This window comes from Hippopotamus amphibius, chromosome 4 (genome assembly GCF_030028045.1).
Source record: "Hippopotamus amphibius kiboko isolate mHipAmp2 chromosome 4, mHipAmp2.hap2, whole genome shotgun sequence".
NCBI lineage: Eukaryota > Metazoa > Chordata > Mammalia > Artiodactyla > Hippopotamidae > Hippopotamus > Hippopotamus amphibius.
The window spans coordinates 46,880,514-46,894,527 of NC_080189.1; the positions used below are offsets into that span (position 1 = coordinate 46,880,514).

General features: G+C 44.7%; 1 protein-coding gene across 2 annotated transcripts in view; it reads right to left on the minus strand.

Annotated features, from left to right (window-relative positions):
• The window catches only part of MINDY4 (MINDY lysine 48 deubiquitinase 4), a 116,130-nt gene that overhangs the window by 57,212 nt on the left and 44,904 nt on the right, over positions 1 to 14,014 (minus strand). For both annotated transcript variants that reach the window (XM_057731908.1, XM_057731909.1), the window contains exon 6: positions 488 to 546. In XM_057731908.1, the coding sequence (XP_057587891.1) occupies positions 488 to 546 (59 nt within the window). The remainder of the gene's footprint in view (positions 1 to 487; positions 547 to 14,014) is intronic.

Sequence of the window (14,014 nt, forward strand, 5' to 3'; positions counted from 1 at the left end):
AAGGGCACTGAGCTGAAGGCGAAAGGTGCGTGCACTGATGCACCTCACAATTTGTATTTTACACTCAGTGATATGTGGGTAAACATTTTTAAAGGATGGAATTCTCCAGGCAGAGATGTACTAATATTTTGACTAAGCACTGTCTTCTAGAGACTTCTGTAGGTTCTGAGTAACCCTAAAAGAACCTCCAAATGCAGAAAATGCTTCTCTGTCCCCTCTCTCACATTTCAGATCTAGAAATGTCTAGACTTCTTATAAGGATTTCTCCAAGAGAAATAGGCAGTAGAAGATGGATTTGGACATCAACCAAAAAAGAGAGAAGCCTGCTCTACTCCCTGGGCCAGCCCCTCCTTCCTGAGGTCAGGTGGGAGGAAAGGAGCCCCACCCCAGCCAGCAGAGAGCCCCACCACCCACTACCTCCCAGACAGACCAAATAAAGACCTCTGGACCGTGATGGGCACAGAACAGAGGCCCTAGTGTTACCTACCAAGCTGCAGCACACCCAGCTCACCATCAACCTTGTTGCACATCAGCAACTGATTTTTCCTAGGAAAAAAGGGAAATGTCAATGTACCATAGGAGAATGACAGAGAAATTCAAACAGTAGAAAAGAATGGGAGGGGCACTAGATGAAGCTTCAAGAGAGAGACGGGTTCTCTCCAGCTCTGGCCCTGCTGCTCTGTGTGTACCTTGCACCAGCACCCTCCCTCACTGAGCCACAGGTTCCACATCAGATGGGACCAAATCACTTCTGGGGCACTTTTCAATTCTGTGTACACACACACACACACACTCACGCACGCACACACACACACATACATGCATGCACATCAGTCAATATAGGATGACAGACCCTGTAGTTTGACCCTTGCCAAGAACTGAATGCAAGCTGACTTGCTGATGCCACTGTAATACTGCTGGGAAACACACTCACACGTGCACATACACACACACACACACACACACACACACACATAAATCAAGTTCCTGCAATCACTGCACAGATTTTCTTATCTCATGTTTTTATTTGTTTCCTTTCTCCCAGCTTTCTTGTAAAGCTATCAGCTAGCCATTTATCAGAAACCTCGAGAATGCACCAAAGAATACATATTGTGATCCTGACGTGTAAATTCAGGGATGTGCACGCAGAACTTTCTTTAAGTAGCCTCCCTGTATTTTAGCTCTCTTTAGATTTTTTTTCCTTCCAGCATGCATCAATCTGAACCAAAGTCAGATCATTTTTTAAAAAGAATGTATTAAAAATAACAGCATTAGATCACCCTCTTGAAAAATCCATTTACTATGTTAAAAATGACAGCTCTTTTGAACGTGGCATTGAAATATATTTTCCTCCAACATCCTTGCAGGGTAAGATATGATTGAAGTAACAATCGTAATCTTGCCACAGTAGGTCCTATTGAATTGGCTTCCTCCTGAAGATGTATGAAGGGGCATGAGGGGAAGACCGTGGAGGACGTGCAGTACCAAACCCCTGAGACTGTACTGCTTTGGACTCCGGGTTTCTTTCTCTGGCGCCGGAACACAGAGCTCCTCCCCCTCCCTCCCAGGCAGGCCTAAGCCTCCCCTCTTCTTCCCCCACTCAGCCAAGCCCATTTTCCTCAATTCAAAACCACAATATTCCAACGGCCCTACGCTACCAGGATTCTGCAAGCGTCCTTGTGGGGAATGGTGAAAGAACAAGTCGGAAAGAGGAGCTAAGGCACGGAGGGGTACCAGAAGGATGTGGAGGGGAGAGGGGTCAACACAGAGGCTGTGTCCCCCGCCCCAGTGACCAGCAATGAGGAACTGCACTTTCAGCAGGTGCCTCCACCGGCCACACCTCTCCCCACTCCCACCCACGCTGCTACTAAAGCTGAGGACCTGAGTCCCATCCCTTTGATCCCCTCTGTCACTATTTTATCTGAAGACTAAGGCAAGGTGCCCTCTCCTTGCTGCGCCTCAGTGTCCCTGTCTGAAAAGCAAGGACTGAGGTGCAGGTGCTAGATGGCCTACCTTGAACCGTTTTGAGCCCAGAACATCAGGAGTAAAGGCACCTCCGGCACATCCCGATGGCAGGAACATCTCTCGTGCCCATCTCTGCTCTCTGCCTCTTCGTCTCTCACCCAGATCATTCTCACAGCCCCCTAACTAGTTTTCTGACACCCATATAATGCCCCACCCTGTGCTGGCCCCCACATCTTCACATGAATGTCAAAGGCATCTTTCTAAAAAGCAAATCTGACCATGCCATGCCTGGCTGACATTCTTCAAAGGTGCACCATCATCATCAACAACAATAGTCATCAAATTTATAAAAACGATGGCAATTATAACAGCAGATACTTTCTGATTCCTTTGACTACAGCGGGCCTTGTGCCAAGTGCTTTGCAAACATCAAAATTCATCGGCTTCTCAGAAGAGCCTCATGAAGTAGTCAGTGCACTGAGTTTCAGAGAGGTCCAATAATTTCCTCAGAGTTACACAGCAAATAAGTGTCAGCACAGGAATCTGAACCCAGGCAATGACTCTAAAGATAATGGCAGCAACCACCACATATACTGCTTCCTCATGAAACAAAACCGAAGCCCATTAGTGTGCTCACTGGGCTGTCTGTGACCTGGCCACCTACCACCCCAGCATCACCGCCCTCTGCACCCTCCCTCTCCACCTGCATGTCCTCCATGCTAACCTCTCAGCTCACACCTCTACACCTTTTCATAAGCTGTTCACTCCAGCTAGAATATCCTTTGGCAAACTCACACTTATCCTCTACAGCCCAGTTGGAATGTTACCTTCTTGTCAACTCCAAAGCACACATTCATCCATGTCTTCACTCATTCGCTTAGCGAACGTGTGGCAGTTATCCGGCAGGTCTGTCTCCCTGCCGCAGGGAGACCCAGTTGTGTAAAATAAACAGACATAAATCGCAATACGACAGGGTGTGGTAGGCTGAATAATGGTCCCCCAAGATATCCACATCCGAATCCCTGGAAATGGAAAAATCGTACCTTATACGGCACAAAGAACTTTGCAAATGAGATTAAGTTAAAGATCTTGAAATGGAAGAAAGCATCCTGGATCATCCAGGTGGGGCCAACCTAATCACAAGTGTCCTGATAAGAGGGAGGCAGAAGGAGATGTGACACAGAAGAGGACAGGGAGGATGACGATGGAAACAGGGGCTGAAGTGATGCACTTTGGAGACGGAAGAAGGGGCCACAAGCCAAGAAATGCGGGTGGCCGTGAGAAGCTGAAAAAGGCAGGGAAACAGATTCTAGCCCTGCCAGCACCTTGACTTTAGCCCAGTGGAACTGATTTCAGACTTCAGTCTTCCTGAACACCGAGATAACAAATTCATGTTGTTTTAAGTCACTAAACTTGCGGTAATTTGTGGTAGCAGCCATGGGAAACTAATACACACAGTAAGAGAAAGAGCCTTTGCTTCGAGGAGGAGCAGAGGACTGTGGGATTCTCTCGCTTGCCTCTGCAGCCTGTGTGTCCAGCACCTAGTCGCTGCTCCACAAATGGGTGCCGCACAACTTACGCGTGCCAGAGCCAGGGCTCAAACCCAGGCCGCTGGCTCCAAATGCTCTGCTTTGCTCTTTCTTCTACTTTATGCTTCCTTTCCCTGCCCAGAACCCTCCACGGCTTCCTGTGGACCAGAAGACAATGTCCAAACCTCCCACGTGGTCCGCTTGGCTCCCAAGGGCAAAGCCTCTGGGGCACGCGGATGGCCACGAGCCGTGGGGAGAGGGTGGGGATGATGTTCCTGTTGCATAGAGTACAGCTGGGCCTCCTCCCGGTCTTGAGACTTCCGCCCCGAGGCCATCCATCAGCTGCGAGAGCCCAGCTCAGATGCTTTGTGCCTTTTCCCATAGATCTCTTCACCAGAGGAGACTTCAGTAACACTCACACTTAGGGAATGCACTATTGTTCCTTTCATGTGTTCCTTTGTGGTCAGTTTAAAAGCATGTTCTTGCCTTTGAGTGAAAACTATTATGAAAAACAATGACAAAAAGATAAATCAAGGATTCAAAACACTTTTTCAAAATGCAACTGTGCAGATAACCTAGAGACATGTGTCAAAGTGTGCATCTAATAAATCCATGGGAGCCAAGCTACAAACACCCGCTTCTGTGCCAGGTCTGAGGCCTCCATCTCCCAGACAAGATCCCCTTGGTGCCCCCAAGGGAACGACAAGGGCCAGGGCACCGCAGGCGTTTGGGGCTACATAGGGCCAGGATTCAATCCCTGGATAACTGGGTCTTGGGTGGGTAGAAAGAGCCACTCTGAGACCAGAATCCTTGTCCCTGATCCCCCGACTCTGAGTGACCTTGAGCAAGTCACTTACGTCTATGGGCATCAGGTGCTTCACCTGTACCTTGGGGAAAGCCTGAGCAAGGCCACTCGCTATGGAACGTGACCAGGTATGGGGGCTGTGTGAGAAATGACGTGCCTGGGTCATGCTATTCTTGAAGATGCTCTACTGCTTATGCACCCAACACTCAGAATAGTTTACCAGCTCTCAGCATAAAAACAGCCAAGGAGATGCTCCTTCCTCTGTGTTTGGTACTGGATACTCAGCTAAATTAGTTACGCTTACAAAAGAAAGATGTCCCATGAGAAGAAAGATATTGATCACTTACTACATATTCTATTGGATGAAAACACTGAACCCAGTGTGAATCGACCCCACTCGTGCAGCCCAAGAATCCAGTGATAGCCCAGCACACCTAACTGAAGCAGTATAAAATTACTGAGGGGGCACTTCCACAGGCAGGTCACACAAGATTCCCCCAGAGGAGAGAGACTTTTCTTTAAGTCCCACTGAAAATATGCTCAAAATAAAAAACTATTAAATATATGAGAAAATGATCCACCATATGTGAAAGCCAACTGACACAAAAAGTAGGACCCTCAAGAACTTGAGATAATAGAACAGCAATCTAAAAGAGGCTGTAATTAGAGAGAGTAGGGGACTTTTTTTAAAAAAGGAATGGAAATCATACGAAAAGATATAAACACTCTGAGAAAAGAACGGGCAGCTCTGAAAAGCGAATACAGTCATGGAAATAAGAAAACTTTGGGGCATACAATGATGGTGATGGATAATAACGTATTAAATACATATTTTTTAAATCCATGAGTCTACTACTAGAGGAGGAAGGAGGGGAGGGATAGATAACAGAAAGCTCTTTTCTATACAACACCATCAATTAATAAGTGGAAAAGGAACGATAAAATGACAAAAATTTAAAAATCGCCATTTTATAAATTCCTAATATGGGAAAAGATCATCAATGGATGTTCAAACCACGAGTTAAAAGGTTTTTGAGGCGCAGGATATTCATATGGTCTCAAAGTTACAGATTCTTTATTAATGTAAAAGGGAAAGTTACCTTTACAATAACAGAGAGATTGGCAGAAACCCTAATGGACTGACTTAGCATCACCAAAAATAAAACAAACTGACATTAGGTGCTTCTGATGTGATGTAATGGGAAGTACACAATATCACATATGTATTGTCCTTGCCAAAAATTGTTTAACATAAACCCAATAATGAAACAGACATAACTTGAATGTGGTCATTCTATGAGACATCAAGCCTACATTCATCATGAAAAACTGAAAAAGAAGGGAAATTGTTTGAGGTTAAAGGAGATTAGAGAGACATGGCAACCAAATATGAGTGAACTTTAAATGGATCCTGGGTTGAAAAACTAAAGTCTCAAAGAACATTTTGGAGCCATTTGGGAGAAATTTGATTGTGGACTTTATGTTAGTGGATGTTACTGAGTCGATGTGAAATTTCTTTGGTGTGATAATGGTGCTGTGGTTATGTTCTTGTCCTTAAGAGATGCAAGCTGAAATATTTCGGGGTGAAACACCATGGTATCTGAATTTTACTGTCAAATCAATCATCAAAAATGCTTGTGGGGGAGGGAAGAAAAGGAGAGAGAAAGAAAGAGAGAGAAGAAAAATGCAAAAAAATCTTAGAATTGCAGAAGGTAGGTTTCATGTACTATTCTTTCAACTTTTCTATGGGTTAGAACTTTTTTAAAGTTTGGGGAAAACTTTTGGTAAACTTAAAAAAGGAGATTAGATATAGCAAAGAGATAATAAATTACTAGGAACAATCAGATGACATTTACTCAGAATGCAAGTCAATCAGAAGAGAGATCAAACATATTAAAGAACAAATGAGAGACGTGGAGGGAAAAAAATTTAAGTCCAATATGCAACTAAAAGGAATTCCAGAAGGAAAGAATAAAGAGAATGTGAGAAAGGAAATTACTGAAAAGATAATTGTTAAAAACCTACCAGACATGAATCCTCAGAAAAACATAGTAAGTCTCAAATGATATACAAGAAAGTAAATGCACACCTGGATATGTCATCTTGAAACTACCAGAATACCAAAGACAATGAGAAAAATCTTAGAGAAAAGGTAGATTATCTATAAACAACAATTCCTTTAACAAAAGACATCTTTAGTATTCAAAATATTAATGGTAAAAACAAAATGAAAACATTTTCAGACAAAAACTAAAAAGGCTTACCATCACAGATCTTTACTGAATGCATGACTAAGAGACTTACTTCAGGAGAAGAAAATTGAACCCAGAAAGAAAGATACAAGCAAAGAAATCTGTGAACATTTAGGTAAACCTAAATGAGAGCTGACAATAAAAATAGTAGCAATAGCAACTAATCTGAGGCAAGTTAAAAACAAAGGGATGATACTAGACAATAACAAGCAGGGTACCTGGGAAGGGGAAATGATCAGAATTAAAGCTTTCTAATTTGATGATGGGTGATGACTTAGAGGGGTGGGAAAGGGAGGGTGGGAGGGAGTCCTGGGAGGGAGGGGATATGGGGGTATATGTATAAATGCAGCTGATTCACTTTGTTGTACAGCAGAAATGGGCACAACAATGTAAAGCAATTGTACTCCAATAAAGAGTTTCAAAAAAAAAAAAAAGCTTTCTAAAATCTTTGCATTTTTGAGGGGGTAGAGATATTGATTAAATTTAAAAATTTAAGTCAATTATGATCAAAACTTAAGAGTAACCACTAAAAGAGTAACTTCCAAATCAGAAAGCAGAAAAAAAAGAGTGCATATCAGTTAATTCACAAGAAAGTGTCACTGTGAAAAACAGTTTGGCAGTTCCTCAAAAAGCTAAACATAGAATTAACATATGACCCTGCAATTCCACTCCTACGTCTATAGCCAAAAGAACTGAAAACAGGGACACACGTTCACAGCAGCACTACTCTCAATAGCCAAAAGGTGGAAACAATGCAAATGTTCACCAATGGATGAGCAGATAAACAAAATGTTATACGTCACACAAAGAAATACTATTCCACCATAAAAAGGAGTGAGGTACTGATACATGCTACAAAGTGGAGAAATCTCAAAAACATTATGCTAAGTGAAAGAAGCCGAGACAAAAGGTCACATATGATTCCATTTATGTGAACTATTGTGGATTGATGGTTTCCAGGGGCTGGGAGTGGGAGGAATGGGGAGAAACTGCTTAACAGGAAGAGATCCTACTTTGAAGAGTAGAAAATGTCTTAGAACTAGGAAGAGGTGGTGCTTACACAAATTTGTGAATGCCACTGGATTGTTCACTTTAAAATGGTTAATTTAAAAAAGAAAGGAAAAGAAAAGAAAGGGGCAAAAAAAGAAATTAGAAGTATGTCAAAATCAATGTGTAAAATATAACAGGACAAATGAATTCAAGTATATCAGTAATTACAATAAAGGTGAACATATTAAACTTGCCAGATAAAAGACAGAGACACTCAGATTGATTTTTTAAATTAGCAATATGCTGTTTCACATGATATATGACACAAAGGATGGGGAAAGCATGGGGAAAAATATATCACTTGTATGCCAACCATTTAAAAGCTAATGTAGCTAAATACTATGGGATAAAAATAAACTTTTGGATAAAAAAGCATTATTAGTGATAAACCTGCTTGTTACAGAATAACAAAAGGAGAATCCAACATGAAAATTTAGCCATCACGAACCTCTGTAAAATGCTTTATAATAGTCCTACTTCAAACGTTTGTGGTGAGAATTCAACAAGTTAATATATCAAGTGCTGAGAATAGTATCCGACAGAGTAACTGCTATGTGTTAGTTGAGATAATGATGATTAATGATGCTAGTATAACCTTGATTCCAAAAACCTAACACTTATAAACCTAAGTGCAAAAATATGAAATAGAATAAAAGACCACTTCATCAGCCATGAGTTTGAAAAAAATGTTGACCAAGTAGGGATGCAAGAATATTTTAACATTAGAAAATCTAATGATTCCCTAGAAAACCTACAAATCCCCCAAAAGAGGGAAGAAGTGTAAAATAATCTCAATAGATGCAGAAAAAGCATTTGATAAAAATAAATACTCATATATATTTTAAAAATAAAAACTTAGCAAGCTCAAGGGAAGGGAAGGGTTTTGCTTTACTTGATATGTACATATTTGAAGCCTACAGAGCATCCTAACACTAAAGCATTGGAGCTTCCCTGCTGGAGGCAGTAGCCCAATGAGGATGTCTATTATCCCAGGAGATTACAAACTATATCAGAGATGCGTCAGAGGCAGTACAATGAGACAAGTGAAACTGACAACCCCAGGGCCAGAGTCCAGGCTTCCTGACCCGGATTCACCACTCTTTCTACTACCCTGCTTCAAACAGAACATCCTTTTGGAATGAACAAGAAGGTTGGATGGTAATGAAGCAGAGAGCTGTTCAGTTGTCAGTGGACATATAGGAACTGGACAGATGAGCCACAGGACCAGCTCCTGCCAAAGAAGATTGGCATCACCTGGCAATAAACTGATTGCCTCAAGTCTCAACTTCCCTTTCACCAGCTACAAGGGTCATAAACTCTAGTGACTCTGGGTTTCAGCTCTTCAGACCCAGCGCATGCCCACGGGCACTTAGGAGGCACCCTGGGAGGAGCGGCTCCTAAGTGTGTTGTGTTCCTTTCCTGCCCTCCCAGCAATGTCTCTGCACAACCGTTGTGATTAAAGGCTCTTACTGAAGACTGAACTTCGGGAAGGGCAAGCTAATGTAAAAAGAACTTTAAAAAAAAAATTCTCCAAAGAAAAGATTTCTTCTTTCAACCTCTTTGGCTTCCTGTAGAGGCTCAGCCAAGCTCCCCCAGATGAAGACGAGGTACAGAAGCATGGTGAGTTAGACTTGGAAGGCGCTTGGGAGTCACCTGGCATAACCTCTGGTTTTACAGATGAGGAAACTGCGCTCTGGAGAGAGGAAGGGGGCTCCTCCAGTGTCTCCACCTCCCAGTGCGCAGCCCGAGCAGATCCGTGTCCCAGCCCCGGGAAGCGCTCCACCTCCCTGGGCCGCCACATCCACAGGCGTTTTAAAAATTAAGCTGTCAAAGAACATGAGGTCTCAATAAGGGCTGGGTTATCAAGAAGTCATCATGTGCACAGATCTCAGTTTTATATTCGGCAGTTGCCAGTTCTGTTGACCTTCAACATATAAAAGGAATCTTTTTTTTTTTTCCTCTCTCTTTTCTCTTAAGGATGTGGAAAACCTGACTAGGACTGCCTGGGTCTGACATTTCCTGTGAGAAAGAAACCTGCCTGGAATACTGTGAAAGCAATCTGCCTTAACAATCCAGCCCAAATAAGTTATCTTCCTGAAACGAGTGAAAAACTTTAATTGGGAATTGGGCTGCATACCCAGGACTCTCTCATCCGGGCTGGACAAAGGTTGGACAAAGATAGGGATCTCCCGGCAAGAACGGACTGGGACGGGAGGGGTCCCTGATGGCCCTGCATCCTCCTGGAAAAGCCATTGGCTCAGCCTGTCGAGCTGCAGAGAACACACGCTGTACTCTCGCCTCCTGAACCATTGTTCTTTGGGGGTGATGATTTCTCACTGTAACTATCTTTCCGTATGCACACCTCCCCACAGGCTCTGGCACGCGCCCTTGGCCAGAAGTGTGCAGAGCTAGAGCAAGATCCAAAACCACATCCAACATTTCTCCTTGGCTGAGTCGGTCTGGATTCCAGCACATTCCAGGAACAGAGAAGAAATTTACCCTGGTCACCAAGGCATCAGACTGGAAGGGTTCCTTCAAGGCCATACAATTGGCAAAAGAAAATGGTACCAGATGTGACCTTCCTTCATGTTATTCTCCCGATTTGGCTCAAGGCCTTGGTATACAACTGGAGTTTAATGGATGCTCCCTTTGGAAGCTGAGGAGTACTCAGAGTTCACCTATATAAGACTCATCCATCTGGAAGGGCTGGAAAGGCTAACCCAGACCATCTAGTCTAATCCTGCCACTCTGTCATGGGGTAGGAATGAGAGGCAGAGCTTTTACCAAGAGCCCCTGGGTAGTGAGCAAAGGCAGAAATAGAATTTTAGGATCCAGACTGTCACCTCAGTTCATTTTCATCTATCCCATGCTGGATGTTGGAGGCACTGACTGTGTTCTCTTCTTTCTTTCAAGATTTATTTATCATTTATTTATTTATCCATTTTTGGCTGCATTGGGTCTTCGTTGCTGTGTGCGGGCTTTCTCTAGTTGTGGCAAGTGGGGCTACTCTTCATTGCAGAGCATGGGCTCTAGGCATGTGGGCTTCAGTAGTTTTGGCTCTGCGGGTTCATTAGTTGTGGCTCCTCCGACTCTAGAGCCTAGGCTCAGTAGTTGTGGTGCACGGTCTTAGTTGCTCCACAGCATGTGGGATCTTCCCGGACCAGGGATCGAACCCGTGTACCCTGCCTTGGCAGGAGGATTCTTAACCACTGCGCCACCAGGGAAGTCCCCCTGACTCTGTTTTCTTAAGACCCAAATGCACTGGGACACGGTGGTCACTCTTTCCGTAAGGGATGCACATTAACAGGACTTGAGGCTCTTCCAACTCCTATCTCTCTGCCCTTCTCACAGCCTGCAGTTGCCCGGGTGTGGCTGAGCTCAGCTCCACAAAGCAACTGGTGCTGAGAGGCAGGCATTGCTCGACAGGCAGTGAAAAGTCAGGCAGAGAGGATGTGGCTCCAGGGAAAGAGAAATATCGTCTTGAAGGACAAGTGGTGTCTATGGAGTACACCTCTGGGACACAGCCACATCCACTGAGTAACCACTCATTCACCCAAACTGTGCAGTCCACCAAGCAGAATGTTGCTGGCCCACGATCTTCCTTCCTCTGGGTCTTGCCTTCCTGCGCTCTGCCCACCAGCACTTGGCTGCGTGGCTTAGCCAAACCCAACCATTGTGAGATGCTGGACGAGCCCAAGGACCAGGGATAGAGTGAGAGACAGGATGTGGTACCTGGCCCACGCCCTGAGCCCTGGCCTCTCCCGGTGTGAGCCCCAGACTGCACACCCAATAAGTCAGATCACTAAGGCTGCCCCCCGTTACGGCTCCCGGCAGTGGAGTGAGGACCTAATGGGAGGATTCTGTCCGAGACAAAGATTCCTCCGGGCCCCACCCTTGCCGGGGCTAGGGTGACAGTGCAGGGTGGAAAGGATTGCCTCTACAACCTTGGCCCTGTCCCAGGAAGGCTAAAGTCACACTTGGAGTTATAAAAAGGAAGGTTCTAACGTGCGCCTGAAAGACATTACATAAGAGTTGCCGCCGGTTTCCATCGTGGATTGGAAAGCTGTGCGGAGATGTTTACTTAGCTGCTAGGAGAAGCTGCTTTTTGGCACCATGACTGCTCTTTACTGTCCTAATAGAGAACATCCAAGGAAGGAGCTGTCCCAATGAGAGAGGCCGACTTTTTCCGAGTCCCATTAAACATTAAATCCACTTAGGTTCTGTTTGGTAAAATATGCCAAAGGGCAGCTTAAAACAACTTCTGGGACAAAATATTTTCATTTTGAACCCCCGAAACATTCCCCGGCATAAGCGTTAATAAAAGAGCCAGTCTGAACAATCACTGTCTGAGTCCAAGGTTAACTTTATATCAATTTGAAAATAGAGAAATTGGGGGTCATTTATTTTAGAAAGGGTGAGGAGCTGTACACTTAACACATGGACCAATCTTCACCTTCCCTGGCCTTCCACTGCCCTTTCTGTGGCATTCTAAGGGTTCTAAGTTTTGTCCTTACGATAAGAATTGTTTATCTGGGTGTTTATTTCTACCTTACCAAGCGCTTTGAAAGCACAGTTTTTAATTTATTTCTCACAAAAAGGCTGTGTGGGAGGCAGCAAAGGGACGTTGAAGCGCTGCTTTCAAAAATGAAGACACTGAGGCTCAGGAAATCGGAGATCATCCACCACAAACCAGTTGGTGGCACCCAGGTTTGTGGCCAAATGGGGACCCTGAGCAACAACAGAGTGAATCTTTCCTGAGGCTTAATTTGCCCACTTCAAAGGCTGGACTTTTTTTTCAAGATTATATCTATATTTAAATTTTACAAAATTGTTTTAATGTTCTTCGCCAGAAAAATAATAATAACAACAACCGGAATAGTGTCTGATGTATCAGGAAGTTAATGGGGCTTAAGCTTCAGGGACCCTCACTGGCACAGGCTCTTCCAAGAGGCCCCAGCACGAGTTGGCATGGTCTTCTACATTTGTCAAATTTGCAAAATTGAGAGAGTTTTATATTAGTCTTCAAGAGGCACCCAAACTCTATAAGTTTCAGGCTCACAACATTTGGATCTGAACCTGAACCCAGGGAGTTTGTTCTTTTGTTTTTGTTTTTATTTTGCTGATTCATGAATTCCCAGTGACCTGCTATGCCGACAGATGTCCCAAAGTCTCCTCCGCCCCAGACACCATATAATTGTCTTGTCCAAGTGCGTGCAGAGAAAGGCCCAGCCAAGACTGGCTCCTGGAGCTCCCCTTTCTTCCACCCTATGCTGCCCCATCACACACACACAAAAAGAATCTCCAGGAAATTTTGACCTACTCCAAAAACACAGAGGACTGATTGTTTTCTGGGCATTTCTTAGAAAAAGGAGAAAGAAATGTTGCTTTAAATCCAAGTGAGCCTTGCAAACTTTGAGCATTGCACCACTCATACACATAAAACTGGAGAGCTGTGGAATTTCCGTGGGTGAGCCAGCCCCCATCAGGACACGCACGCCCTGGGCTAAAATTAGATGTGCCCCTGAGCCAGCTAGGCAGCCTCCTGTGCCTCTCCAGGCAGCGTCTGCACTTGAAATGAGGTATGAGGGTCCTCAGGTACCAACCACAGCGTGGGAGCCCTTCCCCTTCCTCCCCTCCCCTGTGGGGTTACCACCCATGCCTCTAGTGAGGGTTCTCAGGCATTCAGCACGGGCTGCTCACAGGTGGAAAGCCTGGCAGGCGGGGGTATTCAGTGGGAGCGGGGATGAAGATAAGCACAGCTGCCCAAAGTGGGGAATCTGTGCTGGAACTTTCCACAAGCTCCAAAGCAGAGGAGCACAGGACCCACCTCACAGGGAAGTCAGAAGTGGGGACTCAGAATTTTAGTACATGACAGGTACTCCTTCCCAGATCCTTACGAGGTAATAATATTCCATGTGAGTCTGCAAGAAGCAAAAAAAAAATCAAAGCAGCACATTCTCTTTTCTCCTTAAGAGTGAAACTTCTGCAGAAGTGGAATGAAGCCCTTTGGCCAGGCTCTGACTCCCTTGGTTTCTAGGGATCTAAATGCAAATAACACATGCTGGAGGCTGAAAGCACATGCTCTCCAAAACCCCCTGGGGTCCTTGCTTCTCCGGGCCACACCCTTCTGCCAAGGTTACCTGTTCCTGGCAGGGTGGACATGCAGGGACCTACAGACTGCAGCCCCTGCTGGACTGCGTGGGCGAGCAATGGTCCCAGCAGCACAGCCAACAGGAAGAGCTTTGACCAAAGGTATCTGGAACTTTTTCCAGCACAAACAGAAAAATCATGTGAAGCAGCTGGACTCACGTTGGGGAGTCTCCTGTTGGAAATGTCACGTTGAGCACGATGTGGGTGTAATCAAAGGATTGAGAGTTTCGAGAAAACATCCAGAAGGTGGGGAAAGGGAAGAC